The sequence below is a fragment of the Nicotiana tabacum genome, chromosome 5, assembly GCF_000715075.1.
Source record: "Nicotiana tabacum cultivar K326 chromosome 5, ASM71507v2, whole genome shotgun sequence".
Classification (NCBI taxonomy): Eukaryota; Viridiplantae; Streptophyta; class Magnoliopsida; order Solanales; family Solanaceae; genus Nicotiana; species Nicotiana tabacum.
This window is the reverse complement of record NC_134084.1, coordinates 53039704-53063911: the sequence shown is the minus strand read 5'-3', so window position 1 is coordinate 53063911 and position 24208 is coordinate 53039704. Positions and strand designations below refer to the sequence as shown.

The 24208-nt window shown below is 39.9% G+C and overlaps 1 protein-coding gene across 6 annotated transcripts in view; it reads left to right on the top strand.

The window, feature by feature from the left end:
• Nucleotides 1–18873, top strand: part of LOC107791700 (importin subunit alpha-2) — a 32606-nt gene extending 13733 nt beyond the window's left edge. For 2 of the 6 annotated variants that reach the window (XM_075253567.1, XM_016613812.2), the window contains exons 2-11: nt 12159–12255; nt 12350–12441; nt 12534–12665; nt 12807–12992; nt 13945–14108; nt 14228–14306; nt 17386–17514; nt 17733–17860; nt 17950–18324; nt 18440–18873. In XM_075253567.1, coding sequence (XP_075109668.1) covers nt 12177–12255; nt 12350–12441; nt 12534–12665; nt 12807–12992; nt 13945–14108; nt 14228–14306; nt 17386–17514; nt 17733–17860; nt 17950–18322 — 1362 coding nt within the window. In that variant the 5' untranslated portion in view covers nt 12159–12176 and the 3' untranslated portion in view covers nt 18323–18324; nt 18440–18873. Of the gene's footprint in view, nt 1–249; nt 421–498; nt 628–10247; nt 10539–12158; nt 12256–12349; nt 12442–12533; nt 12666–12806; nt 12993–13944; nt 14109–14227; nt 14307–17385; nt 17515–17732; nt 17861–17949; nt 18325–18439 lie in introns of those variants that run through there. The other 4 variants (XM_016613810.2, XM_075253565.1, XM_016613811.2 and 1 more) reach the window with 4 other exon arrangements.
• The last annotated feature ends 5335 nt before the right edge of the window (nt 18874–24208 follow it).

The following is a 24208-nucleotide window of genomic DNA, read 5'->3' as shown; positions in this document are numbered from 1 at the left end:
AGAATCTAATAAATGAATCATCAAAAATAATAAGTTTGGAAATTATTATTGGATTTTAGGGATGAAAATAAGGAAATAAATTGATTTAAAACCTTTTAAAAATTAAGGAAAAATAATAAAACAATTGGACGTACTTATATATGCATACATATGCTATTTTGAAATTATTTTTCATATTAGAAAATATATATACGGAAAAATTGGGTATCAACATCGGGGTCTCACTCTGCCACCTGATGCGTCTCTTAGCCCCTAGTTTCTATAGGGGCGATGTTGCACCTTCGCCACCGAGAAGTAAATGACTGGTGGTGAAGATGGATGATAAGGCAAATCGTCAGTTCTGTCTCAATTACTTTTTCGTCAAAACCGAGGACGTGGTGGCCAACGCGAGCGAATTCCCTGAGACTTGGAATTATGCCCGTAAGTATCTCTTTTTTGTCAAGCGTTTGTTTCGCCTGTTTTAGTCATAGTTTGACATTCTATCCCTTCTTCGTGCAGCCAATACTACGCCCCCTCCTTTGGTCGGGGACATTCATGATTGAGTTAGCCAGTTTTTGCCTCACACAATGAGGATTCGTGAATGGCCAGCCTTTCTCAAGAGGTTCGGGCCTACGTCTTCCATGACCGGTGAGTTCATCTATTTTTTATCTATACTGTTTTGACCTCATGCTTGCTTGCTTGTTGTAGTTTTGTATAGGAAGTGAATTTTTTAATCTTTCTTTTTCAACCCGAGGATCTTCGAGGAGACAAAGGGCTCCTCCTCCTGCATTTCGTAAGAGGAAGGCTGCTTTTTCTTTGGAGTTTGTTCATGTTGTGACTGAGACCAGGCCTTCCAGGTTATCTGCTTCTGTTCCTTCTTCTGCTGCAGCTAGATCTGCTCATTCGTCGACTATATCTACAACAGAACTCCCGACTTCCCCTTTGTATCATCTAGTAGACAAAGAAGAGGAGTCATCGCCGAACGAAGAGGGTTTGGTTTCCCGCAAAAGGAGATCGGTGAATGCCGGTGATGGAGTTGTCCGGGAAGTGGATTCAGTAAAGGGTGATCGTGAAACGGTAACCATAGTGCTTGAAGATGATGTTAAGTTGCCATTTGAGATTTCACCATAAACTGAGGCCACTGAGGGCGTATCCTTTCCTAATGCCGAGAGTGGAGCTGGAGGTCCATCTATGGGAGTTTTAAGCCTCTACGGTGAGATGATCCATCGTCCTCATAACCGGCTAATGTTTCTTCTTTGCCAGACGATGGAAGAGGTAAGGGCATCACTGAGGATGGTTATGAAACGGGCTCCGATCTTGATGCCTACGAGGTGAGTATGATGGGAGAAGGGTTTACCCAGCTTGAAGTGAGATTGAAGGGGTCCACGCGGACCATTTCGATTCTCATGGATTGAGATTTACTAGTGAATACGGAGAACGTAGTTCCTTCCCTAGGTCCCCTCTACTCTAACGTGGATGGTAAAACTCTTGAAAAACTGGACGATGTTACCCTATCAAGGCGCATAGCCAACCTCGCCCTCCGAGTAAGCTTTTCGACTTTTATTTCTTAAGTTCAATGCTTTGTGCTTCATTCTTACTTTTTGTTATCTTTTTGTTCTTTTTTTTCTTTTTGAGAATGTGGTTTTGGAAATTGAGAGCGGTCAACAAGAAGAGAGGCATAAGGCTATTTTTAGAAGATGGAGCAAAAATGTCGTGAGTACCGTAACAGTCATTAGAAAATGTAGCGTTCTTGAGGGGTCGTTAAAGGATAAAGAAAAAAAACTTGAGGTGAGCAAGGGGGGTCAAGGTCTAATGTGCCGATCTTCAAGCCCAAATTGTCTCGTTGCGCGCCAAGCTCGAGGAGTGTCAAATTAAATCGGACGCTCTGAGTGGTGAGATCACTGAGAAGGCAGCAGATTTAGAGAATGCGAAGTTGGACCGATTGGGGGTTGCGAGGAAAGTGGATGTTTTGCAGGTCGTGATCTGCATCCTTTGTTCTAAGCGAGAGAGCGCTCTGGAGACATTCAGGCTCATAGAGGGGCTGCTTGATGAACAGATAGGGGAGCTGGAAAAAGAGGCTTCAGGTCTTTGTGATCGAGTTGCTACTCTCGAGCCTAAAAAGGCACAATTATTGGCCCAGCCGTCTTTTTCCCGTACTTATTTTTTCCTGATGTTCTACGGTATTTGTACGAGGAATGGATTCACGTCGAGGCCCAGCTGGATATATTTAGAGATTTGTTAAGGGAAGGGATTGTTTCAAAGGTCGACTTCAAAAATGCTCGTGTCAAGGCATGTAGAGATGGGGTTGCTTATGGTTATGATCCCGCTACACCGGAGGTTGGTGATGACGAGGAGGGTGCGGACATGGATCATATTGAAGAGGATGCTTGATATGAGGATGAGTATCCCGATGGCTATGGTGATGGCAAAGCGGCAGATGGATATGGCCTAGGTGATCAAGCTGATGGCGCTGCAGGGCCCGACGACGATTAGTTATTTTTCCTTCTTTTTTGTTCAGCCGCAGACTTGTGCATTTTTTGTGGGCGGCCTTTCGAGCCTTTGTATAAAATATTCTAAGTATGAAATGCTAGTTCTGTTACTCGTACCTGATTATTTTTCTTCTGTTTAAGTTTGTATGCTTTTTTGATTTTGTTGTGTGGTTGCCTTAGTCATAATAACTTAGGTCAAGTAGGTTGAACGAGGTTGAAACAAAACCATGGTCGAGGGCCAGTAGGTGTTGGTTCGAACAAGGTCAAATATATCCATGTTTATTTATGGTTAAGTGCCGATTAGGTGTTGATTCAAATGAGATCGAATATAACCTATATTTAGTTATGGCCGAGGGCCAAATAGGTGTTGATTCGGACGAGGTCGAATATAACCTATATTTAGTTATGGTCGAGGGTCAATTAGGTGTTGATTCGAATGAGGTCAAATGTAACATTTATTTAGTGATGGCCGAGGGCCAATTAGGTGTTGATTCGAATGAGGTCGAATGTAACCTATATTTAGTTATGACCGAGAGCCAATTAGGTGTTAAGGCGACGTTGCTTTGGCTGTACGTATGGCAAAAATATGGGTAAACTTCATGCATTTGTGCTTTGTTCATACACTTGGAGAAATTTACATATTTTTCGGGCTGGCATGCCAGTCCCAGTCTATCTAGTGTTGGCTGGTATTCCAGTCCCAATCTATCTAGTCCCTTCATTGGTTGTCCTGGAGAAGTACATTGAGAGGTTGAGCAATGAACTAGTCGTCCTATGCCTCTATCTGTTCACACTTCAACTTGAAGTGTCCCTTTCGTCGCCTCATTAAAAACCTCCTTGAGAAAACCTAGTTGGGACAAAACTCAAGTGAGGAAAAAAGAGTACGACTTGGAGGACATTTTTTCTTAAAAGTTGAAGTACTTGAGGTGGGTGATATTCCAGTTGTTTGGTAGTAGTATTCCTTCCATTGTTTCTAGTTGGAATAATCCTTTGTTTGTTGTTGCCATGATTTGTATGGGTCATCCCAATTCATTCCCAGTTTACCTTCCCATGGGTCTTTTCTTGCTTGTTTTTTAGCTTTGAGCACGTAGTCCCCGACTTTGAGTGGTCTGACCTTTGCCTTTTTGTTGCGATAGTGTTCTACCTGTTGTTTTTGGGCGATCATCCTTATGTAGGCCATATCCCTTTGTTCTTCAGCTTTATCGAGCTCTTGCCTCCTGCTTTCGTCGTTCCTCGGCCCGCTCTCGTGGGAGTATCAAAGACTGGGCTCTCCGAATTCGATCATTATTACAACATCAGTCCCATAGACTAATGAGTAAGGCATCTCTTCTATGCTCGACTTCGGCGTTGTTCCGTAGGCCCAAAGTACTTCTGGTAGTAATCCTAGCCATAATCCGTTGGCGTCTTTGAGTTTTTTCTTCATGATGTTCAGTATCAATTTGTTGGAGGACTCTGCTTGCCCATTACCCGTGGGGTGATACGGCGTTGAGAGTATTCTTTTGATATGCCATTTCTCAAAAAATTGGTGACCTTTTTTCCTGTAAATTGGGGTCTGTTGTCGCAACTAATCTCTTTGGGTAGGCCGAAAAGACATACATTTCTTTTCCATATGAAGGCGATCACTTCTTGTTCCCATATTTGGGTGAATGCTCCTGCTTCTACCCATTTATAAAAATAGTCAATTAAAAGAAAAGAAATCGTACGTTACCTCGTCCCGCTGGGGGGGGGCCCGATGTCCATTCCCCATTTGATGAACGACCAAGAGGAAGTGACTGAGTGGAGGTGCTCGCCTACTTGGTGGATCATTGGGGCATACTTTTGGCATTACTAGCATTTTTTTACGAAATCTGTGGCCTTTTTTTCATGGTGGGCCAGTAATATTCTGCCCGTATGAGGCATCTGACCAAAGCTCGATTGTTGAAATAAGCTCCACAATGACCTTCGTAGACTTCTTCAAGGACGCGCCTCGTCTTATTGGGGCCTAAGCATTTCTCCAGGGGCCGCCATACATCCTCTTGTATAGGTCGTTATGAATGATGATGTATCTGGCTGCTTGTATTCGAAGTATTTTGGTTTCTTTCTCATCATCTGGGAGTATGTCATCTTGTAAATATGTAATAATACGATTGCCCCAGTCCCAAGTCAAGTTTATGGTTCTTACCTCGATTTGATCTATTGATGAGTTGAGGAGGTAAACCACATTTTTTTCTCTGGTTGTAATGTTTTTGGTGGCTGCTGCTAATTTGGTGAGGCCGTCCGCTTCAGTGTTCTGTGCTCGGGGGATCTGGTCGAGCTGACATTTGTCAAACTCGGGCAGTAGTTTATAGATCTCGGTCAGGTATTTTTGTAACCTTTGCTCTTTTATCTAGAAAGTCCCTGTGACTTGGTTGACAACGAGTTGAGAATCACAACGTAGTCTTACATGTCTTGCCTCGTATTTGAGTGCTAGCTTTAACCCTACAATTACAGCCTCATACTCGGCCTCGTTGTTAGTCATTTTCGAGCACCTTATGGACTGACAAATCACTTCGTCGGTCAAAACTTCGAGTACGAGTCCCAATCCGGACCCTGATGCATTAGATGCAGTCGGTGTATAGGACCCAAAGGTCCTGTGTTTGGGGAGAAGTGGGGACGACTCTTTTTCGACTTCGGACATTATCTTTGGGCTAAGTTGACGACAAAGTCAACAACAACTTGTGACTTTATCAATGTTCGCAGTCGATATGTGATATTGTGCTCGCTTCATTCTATGGCCTATTTGGCCAACCTGCCCGATAGCTCGGGTTTATGCAAAATACTTCTTAAGGGGAAAGTCATGACAACCGAGATGGGTGACACTGGAAATAGGGTCTAAGCTTTTGTAAAGCTACGACCAAGGCCAGAGCCAAATTTTAGAGGTGAGGGTACATCGTCTCAGTGTAGACTAGTGTTTTGCTAATGTAATAGATGGGAGACTGCATACTTTTATTTTCTCAGACCAGAACTTCGCTCAGATACATCAAGGTAGACGAGGAGGCGCTCCCCTGGTTCTGGTTTTGAAGGCAATGGTGGTGACGACAAAGTAAGCCTTCAACTCCTTCAGGGCTTGGGCATACTCAGAGGTCCATTGGAGGTCATTATCCTTTTTTAGTACGCCGAAGAATTTGTTGCACCTATCAGATGATCGCGAAATGAACCTTGAAAGGGCGACGATACGGCTAGTCAACCTCTGTACCTGTTTTTTGGTGGTCAAGTGCTCTGGTATTCCTTCGATGTCTTTGATTTGGTTGGGATTGACCTCGATACCTTGCTGTGATATTAGGAAACCCAAGAATTTTCACGAAGCCACACCGAATGCACACTTTTCCGGGTTTAGTTTCATTCCGTATTGCCTAGGTATGTCAAATATTTCTCTCAAGTGGTCGATGTTGTCTTCTTTCCTTTTGGACTTGATCAGCATGTCGTCTATGTAGACTTCTATCATCTTGTCGAGTTGGTCTTTGAACATTTTTGTTGCTAACCTTTGGTACGTTGCCCCTGCGTTTTTCAATCCGAAAGGCATGGCTCTGTAGTATTACGTCCCCTGATATATGATAAAAGTGGTTTTCTCCTAGACCTCCTCTTCCATGAGGATCTGATTATAGCCTGAGTAGGCATCTAAAAAACTCAGCAGTTCGTATCCGGCTGTTGGGTCGATGAGTTGGTCGATATGAGGTAGTGGAAATGAATCTTTGGGGCATGCTTTATTTTAATCTGTAAGTTCATGCACATTCGCCACTTCCTATTTTTCTTTTTCACCATGACCACATTGGCGACCCATTAAGGGTATTTTGACTCCCTAACGGAGCTATTTTCCAATAATTTTTTGACCTCTTTGCGTAATGCATCATTTATCGCGGATTTGAACTTACGCCTACTCTGCCTCGCCAGGGATGGAATGGGTCGACGTTTAACTTGTGCGTAGCGATTTCCTTCGGGATACCTGACATATCTGCAAGGCTAAAAGCAAACAAGTCCCCGTTAGTAGTTAAGAATTGATGAAATTTACCTGGTTCTTGAAGCTTACAACCGATGTAAGCTTTCTTGTTGTGGTCATTGCCATCTAATTGAATGGGGTCGAGGTCTTTTATGGTTGATTCTGAAACTTCTACCGTATCACGGTCTCTGATGATGTCCTCGCTATTATCACATATCGACCTCGACCTTGTTGATTTGCCCTTCATTTGTTGAGTGACCATACAGTTCAGAGCGATGCAGTTGCACTCTCGAGATATGCGTTATTCCCCTTATATGCTGAATATTCCCCATAAAGTTGGGAATTTGATGATTTGGTACAAGCTGAAAGGGATGGCTCTCATGACGTGTATCTATGGTCACCCTATTATGGCATTATATGTTGTGTCCTGGTCTATGTTATTGAATATGATTTCCAGAATGATGTCGCCAGCCAGGAGGGGGAGTGTGATCTCTCCAGATGTTCGCTCAACTGCATTGTTAAAACCTATTAATGTGATGCAACATGACACTATCTTATCCTCGAGTTTCATTTGTGCAAGTACTCGAGGGTGGATAATGCACGTGCCGCTCCCGTCGTCTACCATAATGCGTCTCACATCTGTATCTAAAATTTTTGAAGTGATAACAAGGACATCGTAGTGAGGTAAAACCAAACTATGGGTATCTGACTTGTTGAAGATGATACTTTCTTCGAGTTCGTCATACCGTTTGTGACTGATCGACCGTTTGAGCTTATGGCTTGTGGTGAACTTCACGCTATTGATAGAAGTGTCATCGCCGCCTCTGATGATCATTTGGACGGTGCGGGTTGGCGAGGGCGGTTTCGATGGTCCCTGATGCTATTCACGTCCTCTAGCAAAGCTCGTCCTTCCCCGATCGCTCAACAACTCTTTGAGGTGTCCTTATCAAAGCATGTTTACGACCTCATGTCTTAGGGCGATGCAATCCTCGGTTTTGTATCCTCATTTTTGGTGGAACTTACAAAGGGCATCTGACTTTCTGGTGCTTGGATCCGACCTCATCTTTTATGGCCACTTTACTTTTGGTCCGAGCTTCTCCAATGCATAGACTATTTTTGAAGGTGACACACAAAAATTGTGAGCATATAACAAAGGGGGCATACCCTTTTCATTCTGGTGAGTCCCTGTCATTGGCCTGGGTGGGCCCTCTTCATGGCGGGAGGGGAAGCAATGGCGCTTCTAACATATGGTATATATCATTCCTAGTTGGGTCGCGGAGCTACGAGGTCCCTCCTAACATCATTTCTGCAATCTTTTCTGGATTTGGTTTGTACTGAGGTCAATTGATGGGTCAGCCCGTTGAGATCGTCCTCGTCTGCTCGTACCTCAGCACAATATGCATTGTGTATCTCATCCCAAGTAGTTTGGGGGAGGGGTACTTCATAAGCCGACTTAGTAGTTTTCTCGTTGCACTTGAAACATTTCTGTTCAGCCCGTTCCGGAAAGCTACAACCACCATCCCTTTTGATGCATTTGGCAAGGTCATCCTTACTCAATTGAAACAGGAGATGAAGTCCCTTAGTCCCTCCCCCGAAGACTGTTTGATAGCAAATATATCGTTTACTCTCGCTTCGGCCTTTTTGGCCCTAGCGTGGGCTGTTATGAACTTGTCGGCCATTTCTTCGAAGGTCTTAATGGAATGCGTAAGCACTTGTGAATACCATGTCAATGCGCCTCCCGTGAGGGTTTCTTCGAATTTCTTAAGCAAAATGGAGGATACTTGTTCCTTGGCGAGATCATTGCCTTTCACAGCGGTGACGTAGTGAGTTACATGGTCTTCAAGATCGGCCGTTCCATCATATATTTTCAGTTAGGGTGACATTTTAAAGGTTTTTGGTATGGCATGCGAGGCGGCATCATCACTGTGTGGCTGCTCGACAAACCGACCAACATCTATTTTTGGTAAGAGTTTCGGGGCACCTGGTATCTTATCGCCCCTTTCTTGGTGCTCTCTCATTTGGTCCCTAAGTACCTTGTTCTCGTTTTCCATTTCTTCCATCCTTTTCAAAATGGCTGCGAGGGAGTCGTCACCTACATTATTAATGACGTTGTAAGCAATACATGTCATTGGAGGAAATGGGTCACGCTACTCATCCGCTGGTGGTATAACGCAAGTCCTTGCGTTTTCTACAATCAGAGCGGGCTTATGGAGGATGCTGGTTAGCGTGTAAGTTAGCCACGCCTCGAGGAGCCTTTTTACTGCTGATGGTGTCTCTTCCACCACGGACGTGGAAGCTCCCTTACCGTGAGATTTTGTGATGCTACAGTGAGGAGGGGGTGATCCGCCTCGCTTAGGGGAGGCGTTGGGCGTTGTATCCTCGTCCTCTACTCCAGACATCTCATTGATGGTGTTCATGAGGTTGGTTATGAGGTTGCCCGCTACTCTCATTCTTTCCTCTTTGTTACTTGCCATATTAGATCTGTGCGCACAAAGAAAAGAGGTTCATTATGTTTTTTTTACGTTATTAGCAGTCCGTGTTAGTTATAGATCTAGAGGAAACTAAAAATTTAACTAAATAATCCCCACAGACATGCCAAATTGTTTGATAAAAAAGTATAAACTTTCGGTTAAACTATTATTTTTTATGTAATGAAGGCTAAACTTAGTTAATGATAATATCTCTAGATATAGATCTTGAAAACACGAATAATGTAAGACAAAGTTAGTGAGATATTGAAAATAACATGTATTTAATATTCCAAAAGGTATGAACAATGATGGAGGAGTAACTAGCCATAAATAACAATAAATGACATTTAAGTAAATAAGGGGAGTGATTCACCAAACAAATGAACGAGGTAGATGATTGTTCCTTCTAACAATGATGAGTGACAGACAAATCCTAGAATGTTCAAACTATTAACGGATCTGATTGAAAAATATGGAATAATGTGATTAAGAATATTGATGGAAAGGTAAAGTGTATCTCTTTTCTAGAGAGAGAGAGAATCTTCTAAAAAAAGTGTTCTTATCAAGTGAATATTACATGCCCTATCCCATTATCTCTTTTTCTATTTATATGAGACATGTCTATGATAAACCCTAATAGTACAAGTGCAGAGAATATCTTCTTTAATATCCTATTTCAATCGCTAGTTGTTACCGTTCTTTACACGATGCTCGACCTCGATCATGGCGACATCTCGGCCATGAACCCTCGTGCTGCTTTTTGGTCGACCTCGACCAACTTTTTCCTTAATGCCATTTTACGATAAATATCCTTAGGGCAAATTTTGGCCTATACAAATACCGAAGAATCGATACTGAATTAATTCGATGTGTTTCAATTTTTCGGATTTTATGTCCACCCCTAGCTAAAACTACTCTCCGTCCGAAACTACTCAAAATCGGGAAAATTTTGTTTTGTATCTCATACAACTGACATTAATTGTATGAGACACGTTTTTGTCTCACAATTTTGTGGGCCCAAATTTTTGTGAATTCAGAAATGTAAGATTGAGATCCACAAATTTGTGAGACAAAAAAGAGTCTCATACAACTAGTGTCAGTTGCATGAGACACAAAATAAAACTTATCCTCAGAACCGACAACGTATTTACGTTCTTAAAGTTTAACGACACCGCCCTATCGTTCTCTTTCTTCGGCGGCGAGTATTCAGATTCAGGTTTCCCTCATCTTCAAAATTCAAATATCAGTCCCTAATCCGTAATTAACTCCCGATCCATGTCCATTTTGCTAACATCCCATAAAACCTTTTTGTATTTTATATAAAAGCCTCCTTTTTCTCCTCTCAAAATCAAAACCCTTCGCCATCCCCTCTCTTCTCCTGTAGATATATAAGTACTCCTCTCTATCTGCTAGGGTTTTCATTTGAATTCATCGAGGATGTCGTTGAGACCGAACGCGAGAACCGAGGTTCGTCGGAACCGGTATAAAGTAGCGGTGGACGCGGAAGAAGGTCGGCGGAGGAGAGAGGATAACATGGTTGAGATTCGTAAGAATAAGAGAGAGGAGAACTTGCAGAAGAAACGCCGTGAAGGCCTTCAGCCTAATCAACAATTTTCTCTTCCTGCTCACACCACCGTCGAAAAGAAGGTCAATAGTAAACATCTTTTCTGTTTTCTTACTGCAGTGATTGTTTGTTAAGCTGTAAATTTAGATCGGATTAAGTTTCTCGCTTTATACCTTTTGTATTTTCCTAATTTAGGTGCTTGTCGGTTGAATAATGTTTTTCGTTAGGGTTAGAGTTTGAAGCTAGAAAAATGTTAAGGTAGATTGTGAGATTTAGTATTTTCAAGTTAATAGTACTCTTCGAGATCATGAATTGAATTTGGACTAGTATTTTCATCCATTTTAAGCTATATTGTTTTCCTTTTTTGGTGTTTTTAAAATTATTTTATACATTACAACAACAACAACAAACACAGTGAGAATTCCACAAGTGGGGTTTGGAAAAATAGGATGTACACAGATCTTACCCCGATCTTCGTGAAGGTAGAGATATTGTTTTCGATAGACCCTCGGCACAATAAAATATGTAAAAGAAGCAATAGCAGCAAGTAGTACCAACAACACAATGTTAGATAAATCGAAGCGAAAGAGACAATAAAGTGGATAGGAGTAAGAAACAGAACAACATAGAGTAATAACTAAGCCTAAAGGAATGCAGGAGCAATATGAATATTACTGGTATGGAAAAGAAAAACACTTAGTAACCTACTAATCCTCTATCCTAATCCTTGACCTCGACACGCTCTTATTAAGGGTTATATCCACGGTTAGCTATAGTTGTGCCATGTCCTGCCTAATCACCTTTTACCACAACTTCTTTAGCCTACCTATACGTCTCCTCATACCCACCACGGCTAACGTCTTGCATCTCCTAATTGGGCCAGTTGTGTCCTTCCCTTCACATGCCCAAATCATCTTAACCTCACTTCTAGCATCTTGTCCTCCACAGAGACCACTTTCACCTTGTCCCTAATATTTTCATTCCTAATCTTATCTCTCCTGGTATGCCCACACATCCATCTCAACATTCTCATTTCTACCACTTTCATCTTCTGGATGTGAGATTTCTTGACAGGTTAATACTCTGCCTCATACAACATAGTCGGTCTTACCACTATTCTATTCTATAGAACTTACCTTTAAGTCTTAAAGGTACATTCTTGTCACATAACATACCTGATGCTAACCTCCATTTCATCCACCCCGCTCCAATACGATGTGTGACATCATGTCAATCTCCCCGTTATCTTGGATTATTGACCCAAGGTACTTAAAACTAGCTCTCTTGGGGATGACTCGTGGACGTAAGGCTTGACTCACGAGCCATATTATTGAATATTGGAAAGAAATGGGCCATATGGAGCTAATCAGATATTGAGGATTCCTATGGTTGAAACAGCAGTCGCTTGTGTCCTAGTGATGGGTCAAGTGTCCGATAGATGTGGCTTTTCTTTCATGCCAGATGGGAGACTTTCTCTAACTATTTTAGAAGTTCCTCTTTCCCCCCCTTTCCTTCTACATGAAGAAGTTTCTTGTGTTATTTTTGAGAAGCATATAAGAATTATTGGTCAGTCTGAAATGGTTTTGTTTACTGTGTTGACTTATTCAAAGTGTTCATTGAGCTTCTTTTCTGCGCTATGGGAGACTTGTGTCCTTCAAATATAGAAATGGATAGCGGATATTGATTAACGTTTGTGTTTGCAGCTAGAGAACTTACCAGCAATGGTTGCGGGTGTGTGGACGGAAGATGGAAATCTACAACTTGAGGCTACTACTCAGTTTCGGAAGCTGCTCTCGATAGGTAATCATTGTTTTATGGGTTTGTGTTATTGTTTTACTCCTCTCTTGTGGTTACTTGGACTTTCAGATAATCTCTCTGATCATACTATCAACAGAAAGGAGTCCGCCAATTGAGGAAGTAATTCAAGCTGGTGTTGTTCCTCGTTTTGTTCAATTTCTTGTGAGGGACGACTTTCCACAACTTCAGGTGTTTGCCACCTTGCTTTCTTATTTTTGAATTTTCCTATGGGAAGAGAAGTAGTGCGATAACACCTTAGCTTTTCCCTTCAATGGTTTTAGTTTGAGGCAGCATGGGCTCTCACAAACATTGCTTCTGGGACATCTGAGCATACCAAGGTGGTGATTGAATCTGGTGCAGTCCCAATTTTTGTGAAACTTCTTGGTTCTCCTAGTGATGATGTGCGAGAGCAGGTATATACTAGTAGAGGCAAATTGAAACTTTCATAAGTTATTTATGGCCGTTTGTCTCTGTGAACTGTTATCAGTTATTGAATGTTAGTGTTTGATTTATGGTATTGAGAACATTTTGGATATTCTCCTTTCCTCATTTAGGCTGTGTGGGCTCTAGGAAATGTTGCTGGTGATTCCCCAAAGTGCCGCGATCTTGTTCTTAGCTGTGGAGCTCTAGTTCCCTTGCTATCTCAGCTGAATCCAAATGCCAAGCTGTCTATGTTGAGAAATGCGACGTGGACACTTTCAAATTTCTGCAGAGGCAAACCACAGCCTGCCTTTGATCAGGTGGATCCTTAAGGCTTGATTAGCTATTAACTCTTCTAAATTGCAAATATAAAGTGGTGATCTCTGGTAAGTGCTCTTTCATTTATAAAGATTTGCTGTAACAGATAGTACAGTTGTGTATGGTTCATATTAGTCACATTCTTCACTGATGCTGAGCAATAACTAATTCTATTTGCTCATCCATAGTGTTGTTTGGTGGCTTGTTCCATCTTTCTCAAAAGCTGTAGACGATTCATGCTTTTGATCAGGTGGATCCTTAAGGCTTGATTAGCTATTAACTCTTCTAAATTGCAAATATAAAGTGGTGATCTCTGATAAGTGCTCTTTCATTTATAAAGATTTGCTGTAACAGATAGTACAGTTGTGTATGGTTCATATTAGTCACATTCTTCACTGATGCTGAGCAATAACTAATTCTATTTGCTCATCCATAGTGTTGTTTGGTGGCTTGTTCCATCTTTCTCAAAAGCTGATAGACGATTCATGCTTTATGAATTGAGCTCAATCCTGGATAAACTTTTTGTTTTTGCACTCAGTGAGGCTTTATTAAAGATTATTAGCAACCAGCACGGATGTCTAAATACTGTTGGCCTGCCAACCCAATAGATGTCTTTTTACTGGGAGCAAGTTGAACAATTTTTATTTCTGGTTAGTATTTGGTTCTGAACAAACTATGAGTGCAAGCTTCTTTGTCACTTCCATAATATAACTATGTGATTTTCTTGTTGGTATTGTTGAACAACATTGTTAAAACTATCATTTTCAACTATGTATCATTAAGGTACTCATTCTTATATTTAGCTTTAGAATATTATGTGTCCTTACTTGTGCAATTTATACACTTATACTTCTTAGGTGCGTTAATTTCAAAGTAATACTTGATATACAGAGGACAAACCTGATAATGTTGATGATTCTATGCATATCTAAACCTGTAAACTTGATTGTGCAGACAAGGCCCGCACTTCCAGCTCTTCAACAACTTATTCATTTAACCGATGAAGAAGTTTTGACTGATGCTTGTTGGGCGCTCTCATATCTCTCGGATGGTACAAATGATAAAATTCAAGCTGTTATTGATTCTGGAGTATGCCCGCGTTTAATTGAGTTATTACTGTAAGTGCTTGGTATTGTTCCAGTTTATTTTTGGTTGTGAAGCGCTTAAAAATTCTCCTTTCTTTATATAGGTTATTTTTGTATTTCCTGATTCTAACTGACTGATTTAAACATGGTAGTCACCCGTCCCCATCGGTTTTGATTCCCGCGCTTCGGACAGTTGGAAATATTGTGACCGGAGATGATATGCAAACTCAGGTAAAATTTAGATGGATGTTACTCTTTTCCAATTTTTTATACTCGCTGATGATACAACAGCTAATTGTTCTCTGCATTTGATACAATTATCAATGAATTAATAATGGTGGAAGGAATTGGTAATATCTTTAGTATAAGTCAAAGCTTATGGCAAGTGGGAGCTCTACGCTCTGAATTTACTTTATGTTGCTTAGTTTTCACTGAATCTAGCTAAACATAGTGCATGTTTAGTTTATGTGATGAAGTGGAATAATTTCAAATTTGCATGCAACATAGCGCTTGTCCCGACTTTGAAATGCAAAAGTTTATAAGGGAACAAGTCGTTTTAATCCCTTTCTTTCGAGAACAAGAGACAAAATTAGTCCCTAGTCGAGGTGGGAATAAAATCAAGATAAGAGCCTCATCATAGAATGAATATATGTGTGTTTACATACACTCATTTATGCCTTCACTTAAACTTTGCTCTATCTAAATTACTATTGTTATATGTTGTTAAAGAAATGACTTTGGGTCTAACTCCACCCCAAAAGCTAGTTCATGCGGTGAGGATTATCCAAGGCATATTAAAGAGACCACCCATCCTTTAAAGCATCAGTGTGGGACTTATCGTCCCCCCTCCATGCACAGGGCTGAACATATGGAGCGTGGGCAATTTAATATGGGGGCTCAGCATCGAGAAACAACAACTGGGATGAGTCCTACTCTAATACCATGTTAAAGAAATGAACCTTGAGTCTAACTCAACCTCAAAAGGTAGAAGTTAGCTCATGAGATGAGGATTGTTCAAGCCATATTAAGGAGACCACCATCCCTTAAAGTACTGTTGTGGGACTTTTAATATATGTTTTATGTTGAAGGCTCATAGAGCTTTAGTCTAGTGGTAAGAGGTAGCTTGTGATGTGTTGGTTCGGCGCACATTATAGGTTCGAAACTTTTTGCAGATTAAAGGACTGATATTTAAGTGGTGAAGGTAGAGAGGGGCTTACTCATTATCCATTGAGTTTCGAACCTTGTGCTGCTGGTCCTTAGGGCTTTCTCAATTGTTTAGAAAACTATATGTTTCATCTTTAAGACATCTTAGGTTCTCTAGGCTTTTTTTTTTATGTCCATCATTATCATTTGAATTTTCTTAGTGTAGTTGTGAAAGAATTTATATTTTACTCTCTTTGTCCCAATTTATTTGATGGTGTTTTTTTGGGGCACAGAGTTTAAGAAAAAAAAGACTTTTGAAACTTATGGTCTAAAATAAGCCATAGAGAAGTGTGTGGCTATAAATTATTTTATTAAGGTAAAATAGGAAGTTTAAAGTTAAATTGTTATTAATATAGAAAGATGTCATTTTTTTGGGACTAACTAAAAAGTAATGTTTTTTTACTAATTTTAATTCTTAATTATGTTATACATTTTTTATATTTGGTTCACATTATACAATTCTTCAAAATCTAATGAAATACAAATTTAGTGAAGTTTGCCTTTCTCATCCCGGGGCGTTTTTTGGTCAATTATGTCTATCTAAATCTTTATCCAGCACTACAGAAATGTGATCAGATAATTGAGAAGATGTTTCTGAATTTTTTTTTGTGTTAACCAACCTCATGTGGAGTTCTGTTGGAGGATGATTCATTCTAAAACATCTCATCCTAGTTTATTCTTTTTGCAGACCAAATATTCACCTAATAAATTGCAATACATAATGTTAGTATCTATTAGTTAAGTTTCTCGGACACGGGTGCGGATCTAGAGATTGGATCCTTCGAGATGTAAATTCTAAGATTCGGGAATATGGATCCTAGTACTGATACGAGAGTAGGTATCCGACTAAAAATAATTCAAAAAAATACAGCAACAACATCCCAGCAAAATCCCACAGGTGAGGGGTCTGAGGAGGGTAGTGTGTACGCAGACCTTACCCCTAACTCGATGGGTTAGAGAGGCTGTTTCCGAAATCCAACAATAAAAATAAAATAAAAGTATCTTTGCATTATGAGAAATTTTGTGGAATAATTATGTATCGCTTGTAAAGTGCGGATTTCTTTTTTATTCAGTTCTGATTTCGAGAATCAAATTGTGTCTTGTCTCAAATTTTTCTATCCGTCGGGGTCAAAGTACCCAAAATTGTTTGACCAAATCCGATATGGATCCCATACACACACCCATACTAGTACCGTATCGATACGGTTGCTGCACCTAAACTGCCATGTCAGAGCAACTTAGTCTGTCAGCAGTTGTCACGTGCATACTCGAGGAAAGATATGTGGTCAACACATTACATATAGGTTTTTTTTCCTGTTGCTAAATGGTTCCTTTTTCACTGTAAATTGTTCCCATTTTTTCCACTGAATTTGTAGCTGTGTTAGTTTATGATTTTCTTCTCCTAGTTTCTTTGTTCTGTTGAACATTCCCATGCATCTCTAATCTGCATTGATTCGCTTCCTACAGCTGTTGAGATATTGTTTACCTCGTTGCAAATTGGGATAAATGATAAATTTATTTAGGTGTTTCCTAAAATAGTAAAATAAAACTCGGTCTCTTCTTTTCTGATGATAGGTGAAATGTTTCCGTATTATGTTCCTTGAACTAGGTAATAGAGAGAGGATTTTGGACACCCTGAGATTTCTGAACTTCCCATTTTAAACTGCATTACTTGGCATTGAGACATGCATCTTGGACCACAAATTGTATTTGCCAATCTTTGCTGTATTAGGGTCTGTCTATGCTCAACATAATGGTTTTGATCTGTGGGATCATATCTTCTTGTGATGGTTGGTGATTTTGTTCTGCTTTGTCTTTCTTTTTCATTTTTTTGTCTTAAACTATGGTTGTGTATCTGTGGTTTGTTGTTTGATGCCAGATAATGAAACTTATTTTTCTAACTAATCAAATCCTTTTCTTATTATTTCATTGTTTCATACCTTATCAAAAAGGGTCTGATACCTTGAGGAGAAAAGGTTATCTTGTTGTCTGATATCATAAGAGAAAAGGGTATCTTGTTCTTTGATACCCTGAGAAAAAAAGGTATATTGTTGTCCGATGTCAAATGCTGAAGCTTACTTTTCTTACTAATAAAATTTCTTCTCAGTGTATCATCAACCATCAGTCTTTGCCCCGTCTTTTGAACTTGTTGAATGGTAATCACAAGAAGAGTATTAAGAAGGAAGCTTGCTGGACAATTTCAAACATCACAGCTGGCAACAGGGAGCAAATTCAGGTAGTGCTGGGTGTGTAATTCTGGTTTTATGGCTAGTTTTTGTTTGCTCCCCTACTGCCAACCAGCTCCCTCCCTCTTCCAAAAAAGAAAAGAAGAAAGAACTGGACTACAGTAAAATTAATCTTTCTCATGACCCTTTTTTCTTGGCAATGTTAGGGTGTTTATTTATTTGTTTCCACTTTGTGCTTCTTGATTATGTTATTTTATCTATGCTGCAGTCTGTAATTGAGGCTGGTATTATTGGTCCTCTTGTTAATTTGCTACAAAATGCTGAGTTTGATATAAAAAAGGAGGCTGCATGGGCAATCTCAAATGCCACATCTGGTGGTTCGCATGAGCAGATCAAGTAAGATTTGGATATTCTGGTTTCTGTGTACCACAAGCTGTCAGCAAACACTGACATTTCTGCTCTATTTATGTTATCATTATCTGCAGGTACCTTGTTAGTCAAGGTTGTATCAAACCTCTGTGTGATCTTCTCATTTGTCCTGACCCAAGGATTGTCACAGTTTGTCTTGAAGGGCTTGAAAATATCTTGAAGGTTGGTGAAGCTGAGAAGAATTTGGGCCGGACAGCGGATGTAAATCTTTATGCGCAGCTGATTGATGATGCAGAAGGTTTAGAAAAAATTGAGAATCTCCAAAGCCATGACAATCAAGAAATTTATGAAAAGGCAGTTAAGATTCTTGAGACATACTGGTTGGAGGAAGATGACGAGACAATGCCACCTGGTGATGCACCCCAACAGGGTTTTCAGTTTGGAGATGGCGAGGTCTCTGTGCCTTCTGGGGGATTCAGCTTCAACTAAAGGTCTGCATGTGTTTTTTTTAGTCCACATGTTTATACAAAAATTTTGTCCAAGTGGTTTCATGGGGCATGAATATTATTTCTGTATTTTAGCTACTTTATCAAATTTTAATTGCAGAGTCGCTTGATGAAGCAGTATATGTGATGGAAAACTGGCTCCATCTGTTCCAATTTGAAAGTTGTAAAAGTTGCAAGGCTGAATTTATTGTGATGGTGGGAAGTAATGCCAACGAGAATCAGTTCATCTTTTTACTTGTTGCAGTTAGCTTGAATCATGAATTTGCTCTGGAGATTTTTAGTTCTATTCTTATTCATCTCCTTTTTCCTTTTGTTTTTTCCTCCTCTGCTTTCGCCGGTTGTAGTTTATTATTATTTCACTATTTTATCTTCTGCTGGGAATGTTGACGTTCCCAAGAACCTCTTTGTGCACAGTGCACGGCTTAAAATGATGGCTAAAGCTGTTCACTTTTTCTTGGTGCTGCAATATTGATGTCTTGAATCTTTGGCGTTCTTGTCAGATTGATAATAAAATGTTATTGTATTTGGTTATAATCTAAGCTGAAATAATAATTCTGCTCTCTTCTTCCCCATGCAAAAATACTTCTAATGCTGTGGGACGTTTACCAGATAGCCTTAAGATTTTCTGGTTGTGTGGTTTTTCTGTTAATACTACTCTCCACAGGTCGATTAAAAGCTTTCCTTCGGCAAGACAACGTGATTGTTGGATTCATCTTTTAAGACAGAATTGTGTCTTTCTCCAGAACAAATTATAATTGAATCTTTATCTATATATAATAAAAAACTAATGTGTCAGTGTGTACATGGTGCATAATTGGTGTATCGGTTCAGTTATTTTTTGATTGTACTTGCAATTGAACATGCTGATTGTTTGCTTATTTAATGCTTGATGTTTCTTTTTTTTTTTTTCAGCTGAAAATTTGATTTGTTATGTTGGGCTGTTAATGCTCATTCATATGTTGGTTGTTCTGTTGCATTCATGATTGTTTGAGCTTGTGATATTCTTATCTTATAAAATTTTTCATCTTTACCAACGTAATAATCTTTTGAGTTCTCGTATTCGTTACTCCCTCCGGTCCAAAATACGTGATTTTTTGGATGTTTTCACACAGATTAATAAATTCACCTTTTAGCATTAATTAGCAATGGAATTGACCATATTAACCTTTACTATCTCACATAAACACTCCTAACACATATTCCAACACTATTTACTCCAAGGATAATGTAGGAAAAAAATAATTAATTCATTCTTGAAATCTGGAAAAATCACTTATTTTGGATCACAAGAAAAAGGCCAAAAAATCACTTATTTTGGACCGGAGGGAGTAATTACTTTTGCATTATTGTGTTAAATACATAAAATTATTATCTTTGTCGTCTCCTATAAAGGGATAGTATTAGTGAACTCCATGTGAATTTATTTTGCTCGAATTTAAATATTTACAACTACTATATTCAGTTGTTCCATGATCTATTATTTGATTCTTTTCATTGGTTCTTTAACCGTTTATACCACGAATTTTCATTTGTCTTATTCATTATATATTTATTTCACTTGTGTGGAACTCTTATAATGAGTTCACCCTTATTTTTATTCTAACAGAAGGATTTAATGCATGCAACTATTCACAAGACATCAGAATAAGTTCCAAGAAGGTTGCACGTAATTACAGGTTTTAAGGTGACTCTTAATACTGAAAATTATTTGCCGATTATGGGGGATCACATGATATATTTCTTGATATTTACTACATTCAAGAAAATTGATGAAAAACATTGTGAAATCCCATCAATTTGCCAACTATTGAGACTCGAATTAGTGATAATCGTTTACTTATAGGTTTGTAAATTATTTGTACCTTATTAAATTGTTTAAACTTATTTGCTAGTGTTTTAGTATGTTTTCCATTATAGATGTTATAGGATGTCCGACATTCGTTGTCAGAATGGAGGTCATAGATGGTAATAGGAGCAAGAGAGATATGACGACCATGCTACCGGAGTTAATATACTAATACTGTTTTTATCTGTCATTTTTAAACGTCTTATTTTTTCCCCATATAGATGTAAGAAAGCGAGTAATTTTTTGACCAAAAAGTATGAAACCTTTTGTTAAACTAATTAAATAAGAGAATAATGAGTAAATCCTAGCTAAACATAATAAATCATAGATCTGAAATATGTTTATACAAATAACATGGAATTGCATTTAAACCAATTTAATACAATGGGTATTAAATGATACTATTATGAGTGAGTGAGGAACAATGATAAGCAATAAATATATTAAATGACAATAAAAGTAAATAGAGAGAATGATTCACCCAAATATTGAATGAGGTGGATGGTGTTTCTCTCTGACAATAATGTAAGACAAATGAACGTGGGAATATAGAGAGCTTTCTCGGATCTGATGCGAGAAAGTGTGGGACAAACAACAAATCGAATCTTTATGGAAAGACAATGTTTGTAATTTACTTGAGAGTTAACTTTTCATGAGAGTTCTTATCATATAGAATATTGCATGCCCCTTTCTTCTCTCTACCTTTCTCTTTATACGGGACATATCTCTTACCTAACATGAAATATCTTGCTACAAAACTAGCCGCCGACCTGAGCATTAGACCTCGACCCCGGTTACTCAGCTTGCCAATAGGTTCCTTCCATCTCGAATACGGCCTCGGCCTAATCGGCTCTTTGTAACCTACCTTTGAGCAAGATTCCCTTGGTCAGATTTTGACCCATACAGTTAGTCCTTCCGCCTGTCGAGGTTATTTTTTTTTGGACAATCTCGGTGGGCGGACTTCGCCATTTGCAACTTGAGAAATCTGAGTATGGCGGTCGAGTACCAGTATTTTTTATGGCGGGGGTGACAACGTGGCGCTTCGAGAGCCACATCTGACTGTTACGTCATCTTTGAAGTGACATCATTTCGTTATGCGTCATTATGGCGCTTGTTCCCGATACGTTACGTCTTTTTCTGCGCCCCTTCCATTTCGAAATAAATGTGGCGGCACTTGGTGTCACGACCCGGATTTCCCACCTTCGGGAGTCGTGATGACGCCTACTAATGAGAGATAGGCAAACCAATCCTTAACTGCTTACATCGTTAACAATTACTTCTTTTAACAATTATCGGCGATAGCATGAAAGCAACAGAATTAAATAAATATGCGCAAGACTTAAATTTAAAGAAAACTGAACAATAATGCGAGAATCAACATATGCCTCTACCCAAGAACGGGTGTCACATTACTCACGAACTTTTAAGAGTGCTAAATACAACCGTTTGAAAGAAAATATAAACAGTTTGTCTCGAATATATAAGATAATAGACGGAAATAAAAGATAGAGGAGACGCCGGACCTGCGAACGCCTGCAAGGCTACCTGAGTGTCTTACTGGACTGAAGGTTGGCTCCCGCGCTACTGCTGCTGTCCAAAACCTGGATCTATGCAAAAGAGCATAGAGCGTAGTATCAGCACAGCCGACCCATGTGAGGGTAAATGTCTGGCCTAACCCCGACGAGGTAGTGACGAGGCTAGGACCAGACTCCAGATAAACCTGTACATTTATATAATATATGGCGAAAAAGTAAACAAGTAATAAGCAGCTAAAGCTGGGGAAGGGGAACATGCTTTGGGGATAGCAGTTAAAAGAAATAACAGGGAATAATAAGGAAGCTAGCACTATAACTTCTATCACAAATGAAGAAAATAAAGGCAACTTTCACTTTCAGTTTCCTCTTGTTGCAGGCGTGCAACCCGATCCCATTTCTCATATCTCGTGGTAGGCGTACCACCCGCTCCCATTTCATTCTATCTCGTGGTAGGCGTACCACCCGCTCCCATTTCATTATATCTTGTGGTAGGCGTACCACCCGCTCCCATTTCATAATATCTTGTGGTAGGCGTACCACCCGCTCCCATTTCATCAATCTTGTGGTAGGCGTACCACCCGCTCCCATTTCATAATATCTTGTGGTAGGCGTACCACCCGCTCCCATTTCATCAATCTTGTGGTAGGCGTACCACCCGCTCCCATTTCATAATATCTTGTGGTAGGCGTACCACCCGCTCCCATGTCATAATGTCTTGTGGTAGGCGTACCACCCGCTCCCATGTCATAATGTCTTGTGGTAGGCGTACCACCCACTCCCATTTCAGTTCATCACACAATCACAAGAAATCCCGGCAAGGGAACATAAGTAATATAATAACTTCCCGGCAAGGGAACAAGGATATCGAAATAGTCATCCCGGCAAGGGAGAATCAGCTATAACCAATCTCACTTTGCTAGTACTCAGTTCAATTAATGGAAATACTTAATCATAGAGGATCATTAATTAAAGTATACAAGGTGTCGTTCAAAAATACAACAACTTTCAAGTTAAGACCCACGATCATGCTTGACACCAACGTATAGATACTCGTTACCATACCTATACGTTGTACTCAACAAGAAGCAAGTAATAAATATGACTCAACTCCTAATCCCTCAAGCTAGGGTTAAACCAAACACTTAACCCGATGCCTTGAACACCACTCAAGTCTCAATTATAGCTTTACCTCTTGATCCCACCACCAATCCGCTCGAATCTAGTCATAAATTACTTAATCACATTAATAAATGCTAAATGAATCGACCCCAATACATGAAAATGAGTTTTCCAAAGTTTTACCCAAAAGTCAAAATTCACCCCCGGGCCCACGTGGTCGCAACCCGAGGTTCGGACCAAAACCCGAATTCCCCCACAAATTCAAATATATGGTTTGTTTTGAAATCAGATCTCAAATTGAGGTCCAAATCCTTAATTTTAGAAAAAACCTAGGTTATACCCACATCACCCAATTTCCCCATGAAAATCTTTGATTTGAAGTTGAAATCATGTTAAAAGATATTAAGAAGTGAAGAAAATAAGTTAGAAATCACTTACCAATCGTTTCGGAGAAGAAAAGTTGTTTGGAAAATCGCCTCTTATGTTTTGGGGTTTTGAAAAGTGTAAAATAACTGAAATTCACGTGTATTTATACCCCTATGAAGTTCCCACCGGGCACCACGCAAGAAGGACCGCGACCGTACAGGCTCCCTGAAGACCTGCGGATCATTGCCCCGTGCGGACCGCACCAAGCCGACTGCGGCCGCACAGCACCCACCGCGGACCGCTCAAGGCGACTGCGGCCGCGCTGGCCCCTCCGCGTCCGCACGTGATAGCTCGCGGACCGCGCAAGAGGGTTCAGAGACCTGTCAAAATTCCTGAACCTGCAACATCTGATCTTCTAAAGCCTAAGGCATCCCGAAACCTACTAGAAACTCACCCGAGCCCTCGAAACTCTAAACCAAGTATGCACACTACCTCAAAAACACCCTACGAACATATTCGTGTGATCACATTACCAATATAACATTATGAACATCGAATTGAGCCTCAAGATCCATGAAATTTCTCAGATTTCCTTTTAAACATCAATTTTCCCAATTTGGGTCCGGATCACGTCAAACGACGTCCGTTTTTGACCAAACTTTACAGGAGTGATTCAAAACATATATAAGACTCGTACCGGGCACCGGAACTAAAATACGGCCATGATCTCATTGCTTTCTAATCAGATTTCATTTCCATTTTCTTTAAACATTTTTAGAGAACAATTTCACTTAAAAATTTATAACTCGGGCTGGGGACCTCGGAATTCGATTCCGGGCATACGCCCGAGTCCCATATTTTCCTATGGACCCTCTGGGATCTTCAAATCACGGGTCTAGATCCGTTTACCTAAAATGTTGACCGAAGTCAAATTTATTCATTTCGAGGTCAAAACTTAGCAATATTTACAAGATTTCACCTTTAAGCTTTCCGGCTACGCGCC